Below are 22,035 nucleotides of genomic sequence, written 5' to 3' on the forward strand. Positions count from 1 at the left end.
TGGGATTATTGGGTCAAATGGCAGTTCCATCTTTATTTTTTTGAGGAGATTCTATACTATTTTGCATGCAAATAAGTCTTAACACATTGTGGACGGGTCACGAGAATTCTTGCTTCATATTACACAGTGTTTTGCAAAGTATCGTACTTTAAAAAGATATTATTAGCTTGTAAGAACATGTAATAAATAACTTCAGCCGAAACCGGTTTGGCTCAGTGGATAGAGCGTCGGCCTGCGGACTGAAAGGTCCCAGGTTCGATTCCGGTCAAGGGCATGTACCTGGGTTGCGGGCACATCCCCAGTGGGAGATGTGCAGGAGGCAGCTGATTGATGTTTCTCTCTCATCGATGTTTCTAACTCTATCTCTCTCCCTTCCTCTCTGTGAAAAATCAATAAAATATATTTAAATACATAAATAAATAAATAAAATAACTTCAAAATGCAATGGGTATTTCATTTTAAAGCGTGCCTTTAACATTTATGTAAAAGGTTTTTTGTACTTGTTTAATAGAAACTTATCTGGCCACTGGGTAAAGCTAGCAATAAAACTACTGGTCCGCAATGTTAAGTGTTAAGTGTTGGGATTTGAACACTTAACTTTTTCAAAACATCAGAGTTTATCAGTATATCCTTTCTACTATCCTGTGATTGTTCCAGTTTATTTGTTATTGTCATCTTCTGGAATAGAATCTATCTTACTTACCTTTGGTCCTTCTCAAACTGGGGTACACAATCTCTGGAGTACACAGAATAGTGTAGGGTGCATCTGAAGCTGCAGAATAAACTTGGCTCTTTGTCTTGCAATGTCAGTTTTACTTGATGGTAAGTAATGTAAACATAGACTAAATACTGATGTGTTAAGGCAGTGTGAATGTTTAAGATAAAACACAAGGTTTGTTTGCCCTAGGCCTCTCTGTGCCCTGGGTGTATGAGTTTGGGTTAGTATGCCACTAGGAGGCACATGAACGTTAAAGAAGGACTGTAGAAGTATATTTATTCATAGAAAGAGGGACTGGATAAGTTTATATATCTGTCTTGCAGCAAAAGGAACAAGATTGTTCATCTTACTCTCTGTTAAATAGAGCCACAAAATCACATCGATGAGTTGTAATATAAAGCACTAGTACTTTCAGGGCAAATAAATGATGTGCAGGACATTCTTCTGCTGAAAACTGGCTGTCAAAACTACTCAGACAATATGTTTCCTCTCTAGAAGGGGCTTTGGCCTTGTTTGGGGGTGTCATCCCCCTCCCCAGTTGGTTCTGTTCATGTGTGTTGGCAAGATTGATGCATACATGATGCTTTAGACCGGTTGATGAAACAATTTGTCAGCCTTCTGTTTATTTTGTGATAATTTTCTCCAGTAAAATGATTCATTTCAAAAATTTCTCCCTAAGAAATAGTATTGCAATAGCCCTGTTTACATGGTTAGTAGGACACTCACTTACTCAATAAATATCCTATGACAGGCTCTATTCTATGTACTGCAACTATAGTTGTGATGAGTCCTTACAAGCTTATATTCTAGTGGGAGGCAGACAGATGACAAATATACAGGGTGCGGCAAAAGTAGATTTACAGTTGTTCATATGGAAAATAATACAATAACTAATAAAAAAAACATAAGAATAAATTGTATTTCACGTACTTTTGCCTCACCCTGTATGGTCAGGTAGTGAGTACTACAAAGGAAAATGAGATGTAGAGCTTCTTTTGGGGATTTTTACCATATTCAACGTGAAATTGTCTGACTTAAGAAACGGGTAGTGGCCATTCTAAGGACTTTTTGTCACATCCTGTTCTCTGTTCCATCTCAAGAAGTAATCTGTTACATCCCTCTTACTTTTCTGCTTGTATAAGCCTCTTTTCTTTAAAGTTGAGTATCCTGATAGTTTTGTATGATATAAATTCATTTATGCCATTTCACATTAAGGCTGTTCTCAGCCATTAGTTGAATAGCTTTTGCATGGTTACAGATTCTTTCAACAATTTGATTATAGTTTATGATGCTTTTTTTGAACAGCCTTTTGAAGATCAAATTAAAATTTGCAGCCCAAAAGCTGAAAATTATACTTTCACCTAGGAGATGAATTGTGCCTTCTAAACTCTAAAACCCTAATAGGAAAAAATACAAATTGATATTTTTGACACCAGTAGGGCTTTGGTATAAGTTTTATTGTTTGTGCTGGATTCTTTGTATACTGTTTGTACATCATTCTATTCTGAGTCAGAATAACAGAGCTGTCAGTAAGCTGTCTAACCTGAAGCATTCCTTAGACTCCCTTCAGTTAAATCAGTTCTGGAAAGTAGCAAATTACTGTAGATGGGAGCTAAGAAATATCTGAGCTTAAGATCTACACCTCTACTTAAGAGAATGCCTTTAGATACTTGGACAGCTCCACAGTTTTAGAAGCAGGAAGGTACTTTGGACTGGTCAGATGATCTCAAAGGGGCTAATCCAGCTTGTTGTGATATAGTTTGGAATTTGTGTGTGTGTGTCTGCTCAGTGGTCATCTCAGTTGATAAACTTATTTTTTTTTAATCCTCAGCTGAGGATATATGTGTTTTGTTTTTTCATTGAATTTTAGAGAGAGGAATGAAAAGAGAGAGAGAGAGAGAGAGGAAGGAAGGAAGGAAGGAAGGAAGGAAGGAAGGAAGGAAGGAAGGAAGGAAGGAAGGAAGGAAGGAAGGAAGAAACATCGATGAGAGAGATTTGAGAGAGAAACATCGATCGGTTGCTTCCAGTCCAGGCCTTTACGGGAGATCAAACCCCCCACCTTTTGGTTTATGGACGATGCTCCAACCAACTAAGCCACACCCGCCAAGGTTCAGTTGATAAACTTTCATAAAAGATTTCTTTCTCTTTTCTTGGAGTCGGGCAGACTTGTTCCCTTTTAGAAGGTCCGTGTAGCTCTGCTATTGTAACATATTGCCATTGGTCGAAGGTTTCCTTTTGATCTGGATGAGCTAGAGCTCTGTGCAAACTCAGCTCCGACTCTTGGCTCATCCTGGCTGTGCTGCAGTGCGCATGTCCTCATGCTGAATCCTGTTAGCTCGTAGTTGTCATGGTCACCATGAAGTCACAGGTTTCCATCCCTTACTAAACTAGCATTGCAAGGACATGTTGTTGTGTCGTTCAGCATGAACTGAGCCCTGTTCAGCACTATTTCTGGCATAATAAAGTGGCCGAATATCAGTACTATTCTAAATGCTGTTTAATGACTGCAACTACTATGATTTAGATTGGGGATCGAGGGAACTACACCTCTGGTAGAACATTTGGACTTGGTTATCAGCTACAGAACTTTAGGAAAATTCTCAATTTTTAGCATTTGAAATACTCTTTTTTTTTTTTTTAAAGTAAGTATGTTTTTTGTTTTTTATTGGTTTTTGAGAGAGAAACATCAATTGGCTGCCTCCTGCACGAATGAAACCTGTAACCTGGGCCTGGGCCCTGACCACAGGAATCCAACCAGTGACCTTTTGGTGCTCGGGATAACACTCAACCAACTGAGCCACACCAGCCAGGGCTGAGATACTCTTTTCCTGAAGTTGGCACCTCACCGTCCTTCATTTTCCTGCATTCTGATTTATTTGGCCTATAGGTGACATTATTTTCTTTCTTTCTTTTTTTTAAGATTCTTAATTAAATCTTTATTGTTCAGATTATTACATTTGTTCCTCTTTTTTCCCCCCATAACTCCCTTCCTCCCAGTTCCCGCCCCACCCTCCGCCCTCACTCCCCACCCACTGTCCTCATCCATAGGTGCACGATTTTTGTCCAGTCTCTTCCCGCATCTCCCACACCCCTTTCCCCCCCAAGAATAGTCAGTCCATTCGCTTTCTATGTCCCTGATTCTATTATGATCACCAGATTATTTATTCACTTGATTCTTAGATTCACTTGTTGATAGATGCATGTTTGTTGTTCATAATTTGTATCTTTACCTTTTTCTTCTTCTTCCTCTTCTTAAAGGATACCTTTCAGCATTTCATATAATACTGGTTTGGTGGTGATGAACTCCTTTAGCTTTTCCTTATCTGTGAAGCTCTTTATCTGACCTTCAGTTCTGAATGATAGCTTTGCTGGATAAAGTAATCTTGGTTGTAGGTTCTTGGTATTCATCACTTGGAATATTTCTTGCCATTCCCTTCTGGCCTGCAAAGTTTCTGTTGAGAAATCAGCTGACAGTCGTATGGGTACTCCCTTGTAGGTAACTGAGTTTCTTTCTCTTGCTGCTCTTAAGATTCTCTCTTTGTCTTTTGCTCTTGGCATTTTAATTATGATGTGTCTTGGTGTGGTCCTCTTTGGATTCCTTTTGTTTGGGGTTCTCCGTGCTTCCTGGACTTGTAAGTCTATTTCTTTCACCAGGTAGTGGAAGTTTTCTGTCATTATTTTTTCAAATAGGTTTTCAATATCTTGCTCTCTCTCATCTTCTGGCACCCCTATAATTCTGATGTTGGTACGCTTGAAGCTGTCCCAGAGGCTCCTTACACTATCTTCGTATTTTCGGATTCTTTTTTCATTTTGCTTTTCCGGTTGGGTGTTTTTAGCTTCTTCGCATTTCAAATCTTTGTCTTGATTCTTGCGGTCCTCTGGTCTGCTGTTGGGAGTCTGTATAATAGTCGTTATTTCAGTCCGTGTATGTTTAATTTCTAGTTGGTTCTTTATCATAACATCGAGGGTCTCATTAGATTTCTTGAGGATCTCATTAAGTTTATCAGCGGCTTCTAGACAGTTCTTGAGAGACCTTAAAAGTGTGGTTCTGAACTGAATATCCTCCATTGACAGTTTTGTCCTGTTTCTTTGTCTCCGCATTTTTTATGCTTTCTTGGTGCAGCCCCTAGTGGTCTTTGTGTGCAGTCCTCCTGTAGTTAAGCCTTGATTGTTGTAGTTAATACTAGGGGGATTTGACCTCCAGGCCAGCTGGCTGTGAGAATCAGCTGTGTCTGCAGTGGGAAAACTTCTGTCTCTAGGGAGGTGCTAATCTAGCCTTTGCCTGAGGCTATCTGGCAAATGGCTCTGCGCAGGGCTTGGGCGGTGCGGGTGGGTCGCTCGGGCTCAGGATCAACAGGGTGGGCCGGAGAGAGCAGTTATGGCGGCTCTCAGTTCCGTCCCTAGGGGCTCTGCTTCACAGAGTCCCAGCAACCGCTGCAAACCTCGGAGAGAAAGCTGCCTTCGAGTTCCGACTGAAGCCAGACAGTCCCGCCTCTCCCGTTTGAGTCTGGGTCCCTAGAGACTCGCTCGGATCTGGAGCTCAGAATCTGAGACTCCCTCCCGATTGAAAGCACCAACTGCGCCCTCCGCCGCCAGCCCGCTCCGCGCGCACTCCGTACCTGAGTATTTCTTTTTTTTTTTTTTTTAAATATATTTTATTGATTTTTTACAGAGAGGAAAGGAGAGAGACAGAGAGCTAGAAACATCGATGAGAGAGAAACATCGATCAGCTGCCTCCTGCACATCTACTGGGGATGTGCCCACAACCCAGGTACATGCCCTTGACCGGAATCGAACCCGGGACCCTTCAGTCCGCAGGGCGACGCTCTATCCACTGAGCCAAACCGGTTTTGGCCATACCTGAGTATTTCACTTCAGCACTGCGCCTCCTCTGAGTCTGGGTATGATATTCTCTTTCCTCCTAGTTGTAGAATTTCCACTCAGCCAGCCTTCCTGTGGTTCTGGATGATGTCCGTTCCGTCTTTTAGGTGTGTTTTGATTTGGTTGTTCAAGGCAGCAATCTCTGGCATTAACCTATGCCGCCATCTTGGTTCTCGACATTATTTTCTTTGTAGAGAAAATAGTCTGAGTAAGGCAATATGGGGATGATGGGAAGTGGACAGCTTCAGAGAGACACTTAAAACACAGAATCTGGACACCTCAGGTTGAGATTACAGCCATGTTTTACATACCTACCACTTTTCATTCCTGGCTTTCACCAGCTCACTGGATAACAGATACCACTGGATTTTTACAAATCCTAGTTTTCCTGATTTTGTACCCTACCTGATAAGTAGCAACTCACTGAAATGGTTAATAGCTAGTTCAGGCTACATGACAACACTTTCCTGGGTTTTGTTCAGCTTTCTAGTTTTCATTTTCTTTCTTGATTAATATCTGCATCATTCAGCTTGTCATAGTAGATAAGAGAAGCCACTCACTGGGTAATTGGCTCCCATCTTGCTGACATCTCCCTATTAGTCACTCATGTCATCACTATGCTATTACCGTTGTCATATTTTCAGAGAGGAGGATAATAACGTTCTTTAGAATCTTTTTCAGTCAAGAAGAACAGTGCTGAAAAAGCTTTAGTTTTGCTAGTTAGAAAACATACTGAAATTTTTCTTTCCCTTTGCTCTCTGGACATATAGCATAGTTAGGTGAGCCTTTATATTTCCGGCCTCATGTCTTTAATAGTCCTTGGATCTTTTCTTGTAAGATCAGAGTTCTTGATTCTACCTGAATTGTATCTGCTATACTGAACATAAAGAAATGAATATCGGTATTTCTTTTTAATTTCTTCCTTGGTTTTAAATTAAATTGACGAGCGGCCTGAGGAGGGGGAGAGTATATTCAGATCTTTTCCAGCTAAGATAATGTTCATATACTCAGAGATAATAAGATTGACCGCTAAGAAAATAAGGGCTATAATTGGGCTTTATTTCTTTTGGCCTAAACATTGTTGGTGAGGGTCTTTTTCTCAAGGCCTTTTCTTGAATTCAGCATATTTGATAAAACTGCTCTTTCTCTTTCAGTGTTTTTTTTTTCTCCTTGCCAATGAATGCCAACCAAGTCCTTCTAAAGAATTCCATTTCTTTCAAGCTCGGATGGTAAACCTGACCAGAAGGGAGGACAATGGTGGGAGGGAGAAGGAAGGAGTTGACCCATATCAGAAAGTCACAAAACCAGGTCAAAGTATGAGGACAACTGAGACATTTTACATTCTCCCTGTCCATAGGAAGGTTTTTCTTTCTACTCAAGTTCTAACTTCCTTTTTATTTAAGAGTTAGTTAGCTTCAAAGTCATCTCTGAACAGATGAATTGAGTTCAAATAATAGTTAATTCTCTAAGGCAATGTTTTTCAACCTTGTCTGTACATAAGAATCACTAGGGAAGCTTTTCAAAATTTGATGCCCAGGCTACACCCAGAACAATTAAGCCATCTCTGGGGTGAGACTCGGGCATGACATCACTATTTTTTAAATTTCTGTCCCCCACAAAACAACAACAACAAAAAACAACAACATGGGGTTGTTCCATTGTGTAGCTAAAGCTAAAAGCCATAGTAATGAAACACAAAGTAGTTATTAGTACTCTTAGAATGCTTGAATTTTAGTCTAAGAAATTCCAGGTTTTTATGAAGAAAAATTAAAGACTAAAAACATCTTATAATCAGCCTACCTTTGCAGACTTATTTTCTACAATTTTCCTTCCCCCACTACTCCCCCCCACAGCTATCCTGTGCTCCGGTTTAATTGAACCATACTCCTCCTTGATCTTGCTTTTATTCGTGTATGTGTTTTTCAGACTTTGTTCATTCCATTCAAGAAATAACCCTCCCATTTTTGTTTGTAATCCCACACTACCAGCTTTTTGAAGCTTCTTTTTATTGTCTTCAGCCAGAAGGAGGCTCTCCCTTCAGAACTTCTCTTTTTTACTCTTAATATTCTGCATTTGTGTTTTATTTCTCCTGCCAGTGGGCAAAGTCTGGGTTTTATGCTTCTGTGTATTCCCTTCATTGCCTGATATCTTTACATTTCTAGTAGTGCCTGTATCCCAGTAAACATTACATCAGTATTTGCTTAAATAAAAGTAATTTCATGCTTTTGTGATGTCATGCTGCAGGTGTGTGTATTCTAGAACTAGGGAGAAAGCAGATGTATCTTTTTTTTCTTTCATACTTTTACAGTTATTCAAATTGTTACTTATGATGACATTTTTACTTATTTATGCATGTGATTTTTGTTCCATGTCTAATCAGATTCTGGAGAGGTTTGGAGTACTCTGTAGCTTAGAGCAGAACATGCTTATTAATGCCAGTTAGAAGCATTTGCCTGGGGTTATTTTCTGTCATGTTGGAAATAAGACTTTGTCAGAGGTCTTGCTATTTTTCAATATAGGTTATGTTTTAGAGTTTGGCCACTCTGTTTATCTGTACATTGAGAAGATAAATCTTTCCCAAATCCTGAAGACCAATGAAAAAAAATTTTTTTTTAATTTTCATTTGAGGATATTTTTTTCTATTGATTTTTAGAGAGAATGAAAGGGAGAGAGGAGAGGGGAGGAGAGAGAGATCAACAGACAGACAGACAGACATCAGCTGGTTGCCTTCTGCAGGAGCCCCAGTCAGGGTCAGGGATCCAACCTGCAACCAAGGTACATGCCCTTGACTGGTAATCGAACCCACGACCCTTGAGTCTGTGGGCTGATGCTCTAACCGCTGAGCAACTAACCAGGGCTGCAATTTTGTTCTTTAGCACAATCCCAGTACCAAGATTTCCAAGTTTCTACACTGAATGATAGACAATAAAGGGAATATTGTTTTGTAAAGCAGACACAAGCCTTTGGCGATTCAAAGAGGAATTTTAGATGCACAGTGAGAACTAAGGAGGAAGCAAATGTGGAACTATAGCAAAAAAGGGTGTGTGTTTTTGCTTTTTAAACAGCATCATTAATTGTGTATATATGTGTGTTCTGTTTTTTTTTCATGACAGCTATTCTCAGCTTCAGTTCTTCTTTAATGCTTTTGTTGTGGAAGACTGACTCAGGGTGAATTATGTAAGAGCCCTGCAGGGGCAGGGAGGGCGGAGACAGAGACCATGTGGAATGATTTTCCTGCCACCTGCCTAATTTAATTAAGCTAATTCTCCAATAGTCAGCGGCATTTTACATGATCGCCAAATAAATCACAGTATTTCTCAGTAGTATTGACTGTGAGAGAGATTTGCCTTCCCACTTCCTCACCAAATAGAACAGTGGTTCTCAACCTTGGCTGCACATTAGAATCACCTGGGAATCTTTTTAAAATCCTGATTTCTGGGCCTCATGCTCCGGAAATTCTGTTTCTTTGTGATGGGGTGGGGCCACAACATTAGTAACAAAGAAACCGAATTTCCGGAGGATGAGGCCCAGAAATCAGGATTTTAAAAAGATTCCCAGGTGATTCTAATGTGCAGCCAAGGTTGAGAACCACTGAAATAGGATATCTTCCTATCCCAGCTGTTTTCTTTTTTAAGGAAAGTTCTAAACTCTAAAAACCATTCTTGTTCCCCCTGTAATTTTTGCAGCTTAAAATTGCAACTCAGTACTGGTTTGGTTCCCACCTTCTCGGAGGGGGAGCAGGTTTTGTAGATCAAAGCTCATTTTAGTTTTTCTTTTCTTTTTCCCTTCTTTACATTTCCTTTCAAAGAAAAAATAAAATATTTTTCAAAATATTGCTGCTTGGCCCTGGCTGGTTTGGCTCAGTAGAAAGAGTGTCAGCCTGCGGACTAAAGGGTACCAGGTTCAATTCCGATCGGTTGCGTGCTTGATCCCCAGTAGGGGGCGTGCCGGAGGCAGCCGATCAATGATAATCTCTCATCATTGATGTTTCTATCTCTCTCTCCCTCTCCCTTCCTCTCTGAAATCAATTAAAATATATTTTTAAAAAATATTACTGCTTGAAGGTAGAGCTTTTTAAAATAAGCAGATTTTAAAATTTCTGTTTGGGTTTGTGCCTATGTACCCCTGTGGAAAGATTGGATCTGAAACATCTCAGAGATGTCCCAGCTCCATCTTCTTTCCAAGTTATCTCAAAACTCCTACACACCATCACTGTCATTACTTGGTTCCCCTAGGACCGTGGTCGGCAAACCGCGGCTCACGAGCCACATGCGGCTCTTTGGCCCCTTGAGTGTGGCTCGTCCACAAAATACCACGTGCGGGCGCGCATGTACAGTGCGATTGAAACTTCGTGGCCCATGCACAGAAGTCGGTATTTTGTGGAAGAGCCGGTATTTTGTGGAAGAACCACACTCAAGGGACCAAAGAGCCGCGTGTGGCTCATGCGCCGCGGTTTGCCGACCACTGCTAGGACATATTTCTCTGCAGTCTAGAAATTCTTTCAGCTTTGGGACACAACTGAAGAGCACGTATTCCAGAAACTTGGTAGAGCAATTTACAGATTCTGTATGGGCATCTAGTACTTAGTTAAATGAACTCTACCTCTCTCTTCTCTCTCTCCTTTCTCTCTTTCAGCTTGGCAGTGACCTTGGCGGGGGCATTGGAGGAAGTCCGGCAGTAAGTGCCATCCATTTTTTTTTTTTTACCATGGGATGCGCTGCCCCCTGTTTGATGCCTTTCCTATGCACACATTCTCAGACCAGCCACCACTATCTAGCACTGTACACCAAAACTTTTATAGCAGTATATGAAGAATAGAGAGTCGCATAGGGATACTTGGAATCTTTGGGGTCATACATCACATGTGGTCTAGGGGCATCTTTAGGGATTGGTGCTCTAGTATTTACACAGATCTTTGTTTTCCTGACATTAGAGAGCTAAATGGAACCTCCCATCTCGACTGGCTAATACCTTTATTCTCTGGTGTCATCTTAAAATACTTAACAGAGTCAGTTGGGCTGAGAGTGAGACTCTCCTTGTAAGTTAGTTCTGGGGATGGGAATATCCTCCTCCCACAGGAGAGTTTCCTACTAGATATTTATGCCTAAAAGGGAGAATAAGACGTGCTGGACCCCGTGGGAATGGATCTGCTGTCTAAGTTGGATGCTTCTCCTTCTTTCTGTAGAAACAAACTTTTCTCCTATAGGGTACTTAGAGGCCTTTTGCACAGAATCATGGAAGCTAAAATTGGAAACAAATAAAAAATCTTGGTCACTGTGTTTCTAATCCTACTGATTACTTTCTCTTGATAGAACCTAGTGTTTATCTTATCAACGATGATTAAAAGGACAAAGAATATACTAATTCAACTCCTAATAATATTTTGATTATGGTGTATTCTTATTGATTTATCAGTATGTAGAAAATATGTAGAAACATTGTAAGGGCTATTAATCTGTTCTTCTTGATCCACTCCCCTCCCCTTTTTTTCTTTGCAGGTGGGACAATCCTTCATTCCATCATCAGTGCCTGCAACCTTTGCTCCTTCACCTACTCCTGCTGTGGTCAGCAGTGGTCTGAATGATCTATTTGAACTCTCTACGGGGATAGGCATGGTACATGGTGGATATGTGGCTCCTAAGGCTGTAAGTAAAACAACACTTTCTTTCTTTCTTTCTTTCTTTCTTTCTTTCTTTCTTTCTTTCTTTCTTTCTTTCTTTCTTTCTTTATTGTTTTCTTCTTATTGATTTCAGAGAAGAAGGGAGAAGGAAAGATAGAAACATCAATGATGGGAGAATCATTGATCAGCTGCCTCCTGCACACCCTTTACTGGGTAATAAGCCCACAAACCAGGCATGTGCCCTGACCGAGAATCGAACCGTGACCTTCTCCTGGTTCATATGTTGGCGCTCAACCACTGAGCCACACCAGCAAGGCAAAGCAACACTCTTAATGGACGTGACCCAAATTACTTAGTTTCTATCATTTGTGTTACTTCCACTGATAATAAATTCAAGGTTTGGGCCCTTGTTTTGTACAGTTTAAGAAAAAGATGAAAGATGTCCTTAACCTTAGCAATAGGAAGTACTGTAACCATTTTTATAATCAGAGTTAAAATTGGCATTACTAAGTGAGTTTTGTTAAATATTGTCTAGTTTGTCGACACTGAAGTCAATCTGGTATAAATTTGATATACCACAGGGGGAAAATACTGTATAGAGAAATAATATTTTTATTTCTCACTCCTTACATTCCTCCTTTCCATTGATACTACATATGGATTCTGGAGTGCTTGTTCAAATTTTGTGTACCTTTATAGAGTTCTGATTTAGGTTTTTGTCATTGGTGTTCTTTTAGTCTCAGCTTTACTTATGTCATGCTCACATAGAAATTCAAAAAGGGAAACTACCTTTACTGTAGTTTGGGGGCCAGGGGTGGGTAATGAATGAATTATATAAAGAAAATAGGTATTCAGATTATTTAAGCAACATCTGAGTTCTTACTGTTTACTGGAAACTATAGCAAGAATTAAAAGTATATATAAGACATAGTCCTTGCCCTTGAAAGTTTTGGTAATGATAAAAAAGCCTTCAAAGATTATAAACATGCATTTTCATTAGTAGATTCAATGTCTTCCCTTTCAAGCCTTTCACAAAGCTACTAACAAAATCACCGTAATTATCTAAGGAAGTGAAATTTCATCTTTATTTTAAAAAAATAGCATTGATGCCGAAACCGGTTTGGCTCAGTGGATAGAGCGTTGGCTTGCGGACTGAAGGGTCCCAGGTTTGATTCCGGTCAAGGGCATGTACCTGGGTTGCGGGCACGTTCCCAGTAGGAGATGTGCAGGAGACAGCTGATCGATGTTTCTCTCTCATCGATGTTTCTAACTCTCTATCTCCCTTCCTCTCTGTAAAAAATCAATAAAATATATTTTAAAAAAATAGCATTGAGATAAATCTTACCTCATTCCATTGAGCTCTATACTGTGTTTCAGGTCTGGCTGCCTGCAGTAAAGGCCAAAGGCTTGGAGATTTCTGGAACATTTACTCATCGTCAGGGGCACATCTATATGGAAATGAACTTCACCAACAAAGCTCTGCAGCATATGACAGACTTTGCAATCCAGTTTAACAAGAATAGGTAAGAAATAAGAGTCCCCAGCTAGATTCATGTGTACCTTGTGTCCAACAAGAGAGTGTTCCATTAATGATGGGGGGAAATTCTCATTTTGGCAAATGCTAGATGTAGAGGGAATGCTGGCTGTTGTGCATCTATTGGTTGTCAGCTTCAACTCTGAAGGCCCTAGGGAATTTTGCTGGGAAACTCATCCCTGTAGAACAAGGATACCAGACCTTAATGCCTTCTTAAAGGATTCTAGGACTAGAATGTTTTTACCAAAACAGTTTATTTTAAAAAATATTTTTAATTTAAATCCATTTACTCATTCAACAAATTATTGTTTAGCATCTGTGTGCCAGACATTTCAAGATACTGAGATTAGAGTAGTAAACCAAGCCAATGTGTGTCCAAAGCTCACATTTCAGTGGGGATAAATGGACTTTGGTTGATGTAAAAAAATATAGAAGACAGTCAGTGTACCTGGTTAGTTGAATAATTAAATATAAGCTGACAGTCTGCTTTTAGCATGAATTCTCTGCTTTAATAAGGAGAACATGAAGACATAAAATGTCGATGTCCTACAGTTCTGAGACATCATGGATTTTTATTCATTGTGACTCAGAAAACTGGCTGTTAGACTTTGATGGCAGGTCTGTTTATTCATAAATACAAGATATTCAAACTTGTTTCTAGCGAAGTAGTAATTGGACCCCTAAAATAAATTTAATTTGTCAGTAACAACTTACTGACATAAGAAACTTTCAGAGTCAGAGCACTAGCAAAGTAATTCTGTCCTTATGACTGTTTATCCTTACTCAAAATCATTTAATAGAAAACAGAAGTTATATTGTAACCAGTGTTATAGTAAATTAGACTTGACCATCTTGGGTCTTACTATGCCTTCATTTAATATTGTAAAAAATTATGTTCCTTCAAATGGAGTAAAAAGCCATTGAAACCCAATGATGCAGCTAAATCCTGCCTCCTGAGTAACTTCTAGAATTTCTTCATCCTCTCTCCTAGCTTTGGCGTCATCCCCAGCACTCCCCTGGCCATCCATACACCACTGATGCCAAATCAGAGCATTGATGTCTCCCTGCCTCTCAACACCTTGGGTCCAGTCATGAAGATGGAACCTCTGAATAACCTACAGGTTCGAGTTTTACTTCACTCAGGGTACAAGTTGATACCTTGCCAATTTTATTTTATTATGTGTGTATGTATATAATTTATATTAGATTTGGTCATGGAATCAGATTTGTAATAACTCTGTGGTGAAGAGTTTTATTTATTTTTTAAAAGTCATGCATTAAAAAAAAAAAGTCATGCATTGACATGGAAAATTATTCTTTTACTCAGACATTTAGAAACCTTTTGTTTTTAAAACTTACATAGCAAATTTGAGTGTCATTTATATAAAAACTAGAGGCCTGGTGCATGAAATTCCTGCACGGATAGGGTTCCTAGGCCTGGCCGGCAATCGGGGCTGATTGGGGCCATCTCGCCCAGTCCCAATCGGGGCCAGGCCAATTGGGGCCTGCTGGCCAGGGGGCAGGGACCGCGGGAGGTTGGCCAAGAGGAGGGATGGGGGAAGTTGGCTGGCCACGGGGAAGGACCCCAGGAGGTTGGCTGGCTATGGGAGGTTGGCTGTGGGAGTGCACTGACGGCCAGGGGACAGCTCCTGCATTGAGCGTCTGTGCCCTGGTGGTCAGTGCGCCTCATAGCGACTGGTCAGTCGTTCAGTCATAACAGTCGCTTAGGCTTTTGTTTACACACACACACACACACACACACACACGCACACAGATTTCACCCTAGCTAGTTTGGCTCAGTGGATAGAGCATCGGCCTGCAGACTCAAAGTTCCTGTGTTTGATACCTATCAAGGGCACATGCCCGGGTTGCAGGCTTGCTCTCCAGTAGGGGGCGTGCCAGAGGCAGCCAATCAATGATTCTCATCATTGATGTTGCTATCTCTCTCTCCCTTCCTCTCTGAAATCAGTAAATATATTTTAAAAAAAGATTTCAATAGAGAATCGTGTGGAGGTTATTGTTAAACACACAACCATGTATAGTTAGTTATCTGGATTTAAATATCTGTTGTTAACACATATCTATGGTAAGTGTAATAGAATCTTAGAGGAGTTCAGAACTTTATCAAGTCTACAAGAGCCTCTTAATCTTGAAAACATTGTAGTTTTTAGAATGTTTAAGTCCTTATTTAGAGTTTTATTCCATTTTCATCTACTTTGAATTTCTTTTTGAAATATAAGCTTTCTGGGGCTCAAACAATGTGAAGGCAGAGTAGTAAGCTTATGACCTGAAACTATAGCAGCCCTGAATGGGTATTAATAGAGATAAAAGCCCTGGAAGTTGGGGTTGTTTTCTGTTGTTATTGTTGTGTTGTTATAGCACAACTTATTTCAAATGGACAAAACATTAGTGTCATTTACTGTATCTTAAGATAAATTGCCTTTGAATGGGAGCTTCCTTCCCAGTACTTTGAGATGTACAAGATGTATCTAGAAAACTTACTACTATGGAAACTGAAGACTTTAAATTGAATGGGTTGGGGAAGGACATCTGGTTTTTCCTTTTGATTAATTGTTATAACACTTTCCTTCAGGTGGCTGAGGGAATATCATATTTTCTTTAGACATCATTAGACACCAAAGCTACTACAGGGCAACTTTTATGCTATCTGAACTCTGCCGTTTTGCTAGCGCTCAAATGGCTCTTGGGTCCACTACCCATTAGAACTATTAACTCCACCCATGTTAATTTTTGTTACAAACTTACAAAGGGAGGGGGTGCTTCTTGATATTTAGGTCCATATTCTATTTTAAGGCTATATATTTGGTTTTTATAAATTATATGAGCTGCCCTAGCCAGTTTTGCTCAGTGGTTAGAGAGTCAACCCATAGACTGAAGGGTTGCAGGCTCAATCCCGGCTCCAGTTGGGGTGTGTGTGTGTGAGGCAACTAATCGATGTGTTCCTCTCACATAGATGTTTCTCTCTGTCGCTCCCCTTCCCTTTCAGTCTCTCTGAAAAAAAATCAATGAAAAATGTCTTTGCGTGAGGATTAACAAAAAAAAAATTGTCTCAGCCCATGGTGGCTGTCATCTTGCGCCACTATCATTCAAAGGCCAGCCTAAAAAGATGCCTTGTGAAGGATAATCTGAAGACACAGCAAAGAGGATTGGTATTCCCATCCTACCAAGAACTTGAAATGATAGAATAGTCTGAGACTATAAAATATGTTGGGGTAAAATCAGCTGCCTCCTGCACAGCTCCTACTGGGGATGTGCCCGCAACCAAGGTACATGCCCTTGACCGGAATCGAGCCTGGGACCTCTTGGTCCGCAGGCTGACGCTCTATCCACTGAGCCAAACCGGTTAGGGCTATAAAATATGTTTAAAATTACTAAAGAAAAATACCAACCTTCCACTTTCCAGTCAAGACAGGTAGGATTCCATTGCTTACTCTTCTGGAAATACCATTGTGAGATACTAGTACTGGTGGTGAGACATCAACAGTAAAATTACTTGAAGTTAAAAACTAATGTTTCTCAGTAGTTTAAATAGCGACAAAACAAGCTTGTTTGCTAGTTCATTAACTACCTTGTTGCTGCAATCGTTGACTGCCTCTTCTTCAGCAAAGGGTATAATGATTTAGAATGAAGGTGGGTGAGTCACAATATAAGGTTGCTCACACTAGAAGAATAAAACAAGGATTACTGTACAGATGGAATTGGATATTACTATGATGAAAGTAAAGTGTTAAGGGGCTTTTCCAACACAGAATCCCAAAGTAAGTAACTAACCCAAATCTACATCTGCTTTCTTTTTATTGAGATCTAACCTCCTGTTGGCCCAGAGAGCCTCTAGCCTAATATTTGAGGAAAGTCAGCATGAGTGCAAAATGCTTTACTTTAGAAATAAGAAATGGAATCTGGGTCACAGAAACCAGGGCAAATTTTCTGCTCTTAAAAAAGAAACAGTAAATAAATGAATGTCAGTTTATTTTCCTATTTGCATTTTCATTTAAGATTCAATGAAATGAACTTCCCAAGTAGCAGCCTTCATAATAGACTTTGAATCTTAGTCCAAACCCCTCCCTCAAAAGTTTTCATTTTTACAAACCTGTCTTTATAACAAGCAAACTTAAACATGTTCAACCTAAGTAGAATGTAATAAAACATCTCAACTTCTCTAAGAAATATAATTCCATCTGTAGTCAACTGCTGATCATCTTTTTCTCATGGATTCTCCTCTTTCAGGGAATGTCATAATTATGGCTATTTTCTCTTTAATTGGGATTTCCCAGTGGAGAAAATAACCAAAAAACTTGAAAAAAGAGAAACTTTTTCCCACTATTAGCAGCTCTATTTACTGTCTGCTGATGGAAGTTGCAACTAATGGTTAGCTTAAGGTAGGTGGGTAACTTTAGATTTCACTTCCATTCTCCCCTTATTCCAGTATGAACAAAGAGAATCAAATCCTAGATCCAGATAAAGCCAAATCAAGATTGATTGGCATTTAAACATTATATTTGCATAATGTTTAAGTTGAAGAGCTCGTGTAGGAAAAGTTAGTACTTTTTTAGTACTACAGACTATAAAATCGTGGAGAAAGAGGAGGGATATCTGGAGGTTGAGGAAATGATATTTTGAATGCAGTGTGTGATTTAGCTATTTTGCCTAATTTGATATCTTTATATAGGACAAGTAAATCAAACCCAGCTTCCAGAACTTTAATGTGACACTTAGTAAAAACACTTTTCTTTAAAATGTTCATCAGACTACTTGTTGGCTTATAATCTGTTTGAAACACTATTGAAAGGTTAAAAAGACACTGTTTCCTCTTAAAATGTAAAATAGATTATACTTAGAGACACAAATACTTAATAGAGATTGGAATCTATGAAGTTTTTTCTACTGTACTGATGTTGGTTGTTTAAAAAAAAAAGCCTTGTGAATCCAAGTTATAATTATTACACAAAAAGTCTGAAGCCTGAGCCAGAACAGGCCATTCATATGGAAAAGCCACTGCAAACAGCTTGAATGGGGCTGCAAATTGGGTGGGGCAGGGTCTCAGATAGTCACCAGAGCAGGGCAAATAGTGTAAGCCAGGTTGATGGAGACTCAGATATGGTCACTGCCTGTCAGCACTGTGGCAGGGAGGTCTCAGCAAAGGAATAGTGGCCACTGCCAGCACTTTTTTCTGGGAGAAAGCTGCCCCCCAGCTCTTGCCCTGATGCCACACAATTTAGATCCTCTCCATAGGTCCCTAGATCCTTTCAAGCTGTTGCTCCAGCACTGGAGTTCAGAGAAAGTGAATCCAAGTAAGTCTGTGCACCAGCCCTTTAAGAGGAACTGCCTGGGTCTCCAGCAGCTTCCATGTCATTCATCCGCAAACCCTACTGATGTTTACAGGCCTAAGTAATGGGGACTTCTCTTCCTAACATTGGAACCCTGGGCTGAGGCGTCTGGTGTGGGGCTGGGACCCCTTTCTCCTCATGGGGAACCTTTGCAGCCAAGATATACCTTCCAATTAAAAAAATACCACAGGTGGATGTCGGACCAACCCATTCCATACCTCCACCCCTCCTACCAGTCTCAAATGTGCTTTCTTTACTTCTCTAGTTGTAGGACTTCCATTCAGCCAGATTTCAGGCAGTTCTAAATAATTGTTCTGTGGTTTAGTTGTAATTTTGATGTAGTTGTGGGAGGCTGCGAGTACCGTGGTTACCTACACTGCCATCTTGACTATCCTCCTTCCCATTATTTCTTCAATTTTTTTCCTGCCCAGTTATCTCTCTACTCCTTCCATAATTCCAATTACACATATGTTAGACCACTTGATATTGTTTGTCGGGTCACTGAGGCTATTCTTGTTGTTCTTCAGTTTGGGTAATTCCTGTTGATGTATCTTCAAGTATACTGGCTTTGTTCTGTAGACTACAACCTTCTATTAGATCCATTCAGTATAATTTTTATTTCCGATATTATACTTTTCAGTACTAGGATTTCCATCTGGGTCTTTGCTAGAGTTCCTCATTTGTTCACTCCAGATGACAACTGGAGAACCTGGAGCCTACTCCTCCTTTATCCCTCTTACTCTCTTTGGCCATCCCTTGGGCCTAAGGGTATGCTTATAGACCCATAAGAAAAATGACCAGTAGAAGTATCTGAAGAAGGCCTTGGAAACAGTATTATTGCTGTCTATCTAGAAAATTCTTGTGTTCTAGCTGGAAAGTCTCTTTGGCCTTGTGGATTCCTTTATCCATGGGTTACAGGGAGGCCAGAGGAGGATTAGTGTGTGGCCTTCTAAACCATAAGACCCAGGACAGGATCCCCAGCTCATCACTGAGGGCAGTTGGAATCCTCTATGCAGTACTTTCTTTTTAGGTTAGCTTATTTCTTCCAAAAATTATCTTTGATTCTCTTGTCTACTAAAAGCTTTCTGTCAGTCTTCTAGGGGCTAAGTTGGGAAAGAGGGCTGAAGAGTAGCATTCAGCATGCATAAATTCACTTAATCAACCACCCCTCATTCATACCTGGCATCCCCTTCAAAGTATCATCTATTGAATCATCTGTAAAAGAATTAATCTTTACACCTAGCTGGTTTTGCTCAATGGATAGAACGTTGGCCTGCGGACTGAAGGGTCATGGGTTCGATTCCAGTTAAGGGCATATGCCCATGTTGTGGGCTCAAACCCTAGTAGGGGGTGTGCAGGAGGCAGCCAATCAATGATTCTCTCTCATCATTGATGTTTCTATCTCTCTCTCTGCCTCCCTTCCTCTCTGAAATCAATAAAAATATAATTTTTTAAAAAATTATCAATCTTTAGTTTTATGTAGGGGCTGAAGGGGTAAGGTAGCTTAGAATGGTGATAGGGATCTAGTACTCTCACAGCATCTTAATCCTCTTTCCTTTAACATCCCCTTTCCTCATACAGATTCAGAGGTGCTATCAGTCCTAACCCTTTGAGAATTCTGTGGTGTTACTGTTAATTTATTTTACAGTTACAACATTTTATTACTGTTGTAATTTTTTTCTTCCCTATCTTTATTAATTTACTAGAGGCCCTGTGCATGAAATTCGTGCACTCGGGTGGGCGGGAGGGGTGGTCCCTCATCCTGGCCTGTGCCCTCTCACAGTCTGGGAGCCCTGTGATGGATCGTCCCAAAGAGGTAGGCCCTGCCCACCCAACCAGGGCTCCGTGATGGATCGCCCCAGCGGAGGGAGGCCCCACCAACCTGAGGCAGCCCGCCAGTCGGTAGCCTGGGCCTCCCTCTACAGGGAGATCATGGGGCAATGGATGGGCCCTGACCAATCGCATCACACCTGCCTTGGCTGGCCTGGCGCCAGTGGGTGTCATAGCGTGGTTGTCCAGATGGTTGTTCCGCTGTTCAGCCGTTTGATCGATTTGCATATTATGCTTTTATTATTATAGATGCCTTTAATTTTTTTTCCTTTAATTATTTTTTCTCCTTCTTCCAGGAGAAAAAATTTTAATGTGATTTTCAGTCTACTATTTTTATCTGAAAGTCTGATAGCACCTTCATAAAAATGTATTCTTTTCTTCCATCTATATTATTTTCAATTAGGAGCTTTAGTTAGTGGTGAATCTGTGGATTAAGAATTGGTATTTTTCACTTATAGGGTATTATGAGACTGACAAATGATTTCACTTATTTATGGAATCTAAAGAACAAAATAAATGAAAAAATTTGAAACAGGCTCAGATTCAGAGAGAGAACTGGTGGTTATCAGAGGGGAGGCGGTGTTGGGACACTGGGTGAAAGAAATGAAGGGACTAGCAAGCACAAATTTGTAGCTACAAAATAGTCACGGGGAGATTAGTGAAGAATGGGGAATACAATCAGTTGTGATAACTATGTATTGGTGCCACTTGAAATGTTGGAAATATGGAGGGGGACACTATGTAAAGCATATGATTGCCTAATCACTAAGCTGTACACCTGAAACCAATATATTTTTAAAAAAAAAAAAAAGTATTGGTCCTTCCCTACATATAGTTTTTGTTATCTTTCTGTCTATCTACCTATCATCTTTAAACCCCACATTAGTGTTGTATAATAAGGGGATAAATATTAGGGAAAAGAAATAATGTCTCGGCTTTTTTCTTTGAATATCTCTTCTAAAACAAAGCAGTATTTCATCAGTTCTATTAATTTAACCTTTGAATGACTAGGGCAGAAAGTGCTGAAGATGCTAGCTACAAAAGACACAATCTTACAGTCCTATTTATTCATATCCTTATGATCTTTGTCAGCCAAAAGGTGTTGGGTGTTGTGTGTGTGTGTGTTTTTGTTTTTTGCCAGTGTATGGTCCTGAGAAAATTCTGTCCCTTGCTACTCCTACATTGCAGTCCCAACCTGTGAGAAAATGAGTTGCAGATGGTGCCTGTCCCTGATATTTCATGTCTTACATATGTCCATTCACACTCAGAAAGCCCACAGCTCTAGCTATTGTACCAGAAAAACTGGTAAATGCTTCCAAATGAAAAACTTTTTCAGGAGCTTCCATCAAATGAAGCAAACCAGCTTGGCATCTGCTGACTTTTCTTGACTGTTGTGCAGGGCAAACAAGTTCAGTATTAAAGCCTCCTTTGGTCTTTCAAGATTCACAGTTGAGGACTGTGCACTCAGATTGCTTTTATGGGAGCACATGCCACTTAGTGGTTGAGTCCTTGACATGGTGGATCTTATGGGAACTATAAGAGATCCCCAGATTAGACAGGTAGATCCAATGCTGAAAATAACCCCTAAAGACAGAACAGAACATGAAATATTCCATTAGCAAATGGAGGCGATGGAGTTTTGGTTATAAAAGATGAAAACATTTTTTTACCCAAGAAAGCAAAAGAGAAAATTACTTTCTGTGATTTCTACTTCAAATTTTATCAGTTTATTTGTGTCATTTAAACATATTCTTTAAATCTCACCTGAGAAACAGAGTATCTTATATACGAATATTTCATTTCTTACTTGGTTGTTGTTTTTGAGAACACTCCTTATCCTTGTCAAGATATCAAGATTCTACTAGGCAATATCTTTTATCTTAATGCTAGAGGCCCGGTGCACGACATTCGTGCAAGGGGCTTGGCCCTCGCAGCCCCAGCTTCATCCTGACAGTTGTTTGGCTGTTCGGCCTAATTAGCATATTAGCTATTTATTATATAGGATAACTAGCACTCAACTTGCTTCTTAAACTCTTTACGAATGTGTCTTTTAATAGCAATAAAAGTGATTTGTGGGTTTTCATCTATAAAAATCCCAGCCAAC

The 22,035-nt window shown here is 40.0% G+C and overlaps 1 protein-coding gene and 1 pseudogene across 7 annotated transcripts in view; one reads left to right on the forward strand and one right to left on the reverse strand.

Annotated features, from left to right (window-relative positions):
- AP2B1 (adaptor related protein complex 2 subunit beta 1) overlaps positions 1-22,035 on the forward strand; it is a 102,631-nt gene that overhangs the window by 54,776 nt on the left and 25,820 nt on the right. For 4 of the 7 annotated variants that reach the window (XR_004972742.1, XM_036339411.1, XM_036339414.1 and 1 more), the window contains 4 exons: positions 10,235-10,276; positions 11,098-11,244; positions 12,597-12,742; positions 13,745-13,874. Coding sequence is in view for 6 of the 7 variants with exons in the window: in XM_036339411.1 (XP_036195304.1) it covers positions 10,235-10,276; positions 11,098-11,244; positions 12,597-12,742; positions 13,745-13,874 (465 nt within the window). In the remaining variant the exon portion in view is untranslated. Of the gene's footprint in view, positions 1-10,234; positions 10,277-11,097; positions 11,245-12,596; positions 12,743-13,744; positions 13,898-22,035 lie in introns of all 7 variants that reach the window. The other 3 variants (XM_036339415.1, XM_036339416.1, XM_036339413.1) reach the window with 2 other exon arrangements.
- Positions 15,321-18,854, reverse strand: LOC118671328 (annotated as a pseudogene).

Source organism: Myotis myotis, unplaced genomic scaffold (assembly GCF_014108235.1).
Source record: "Myotis myotis isolate mMyoMyo1 unplaced genomic scaffold, mMyoMyo1.p scaffold_m19_p_17, whole genome shotgun sequence".
NCBI classification, from domain to species: domain Eukaryota; kingdom Metazoa; phylum Chordata; class Mammalia; order Chiroptera; family Vespertilionidae; genus Myotis; species Myotis myotis.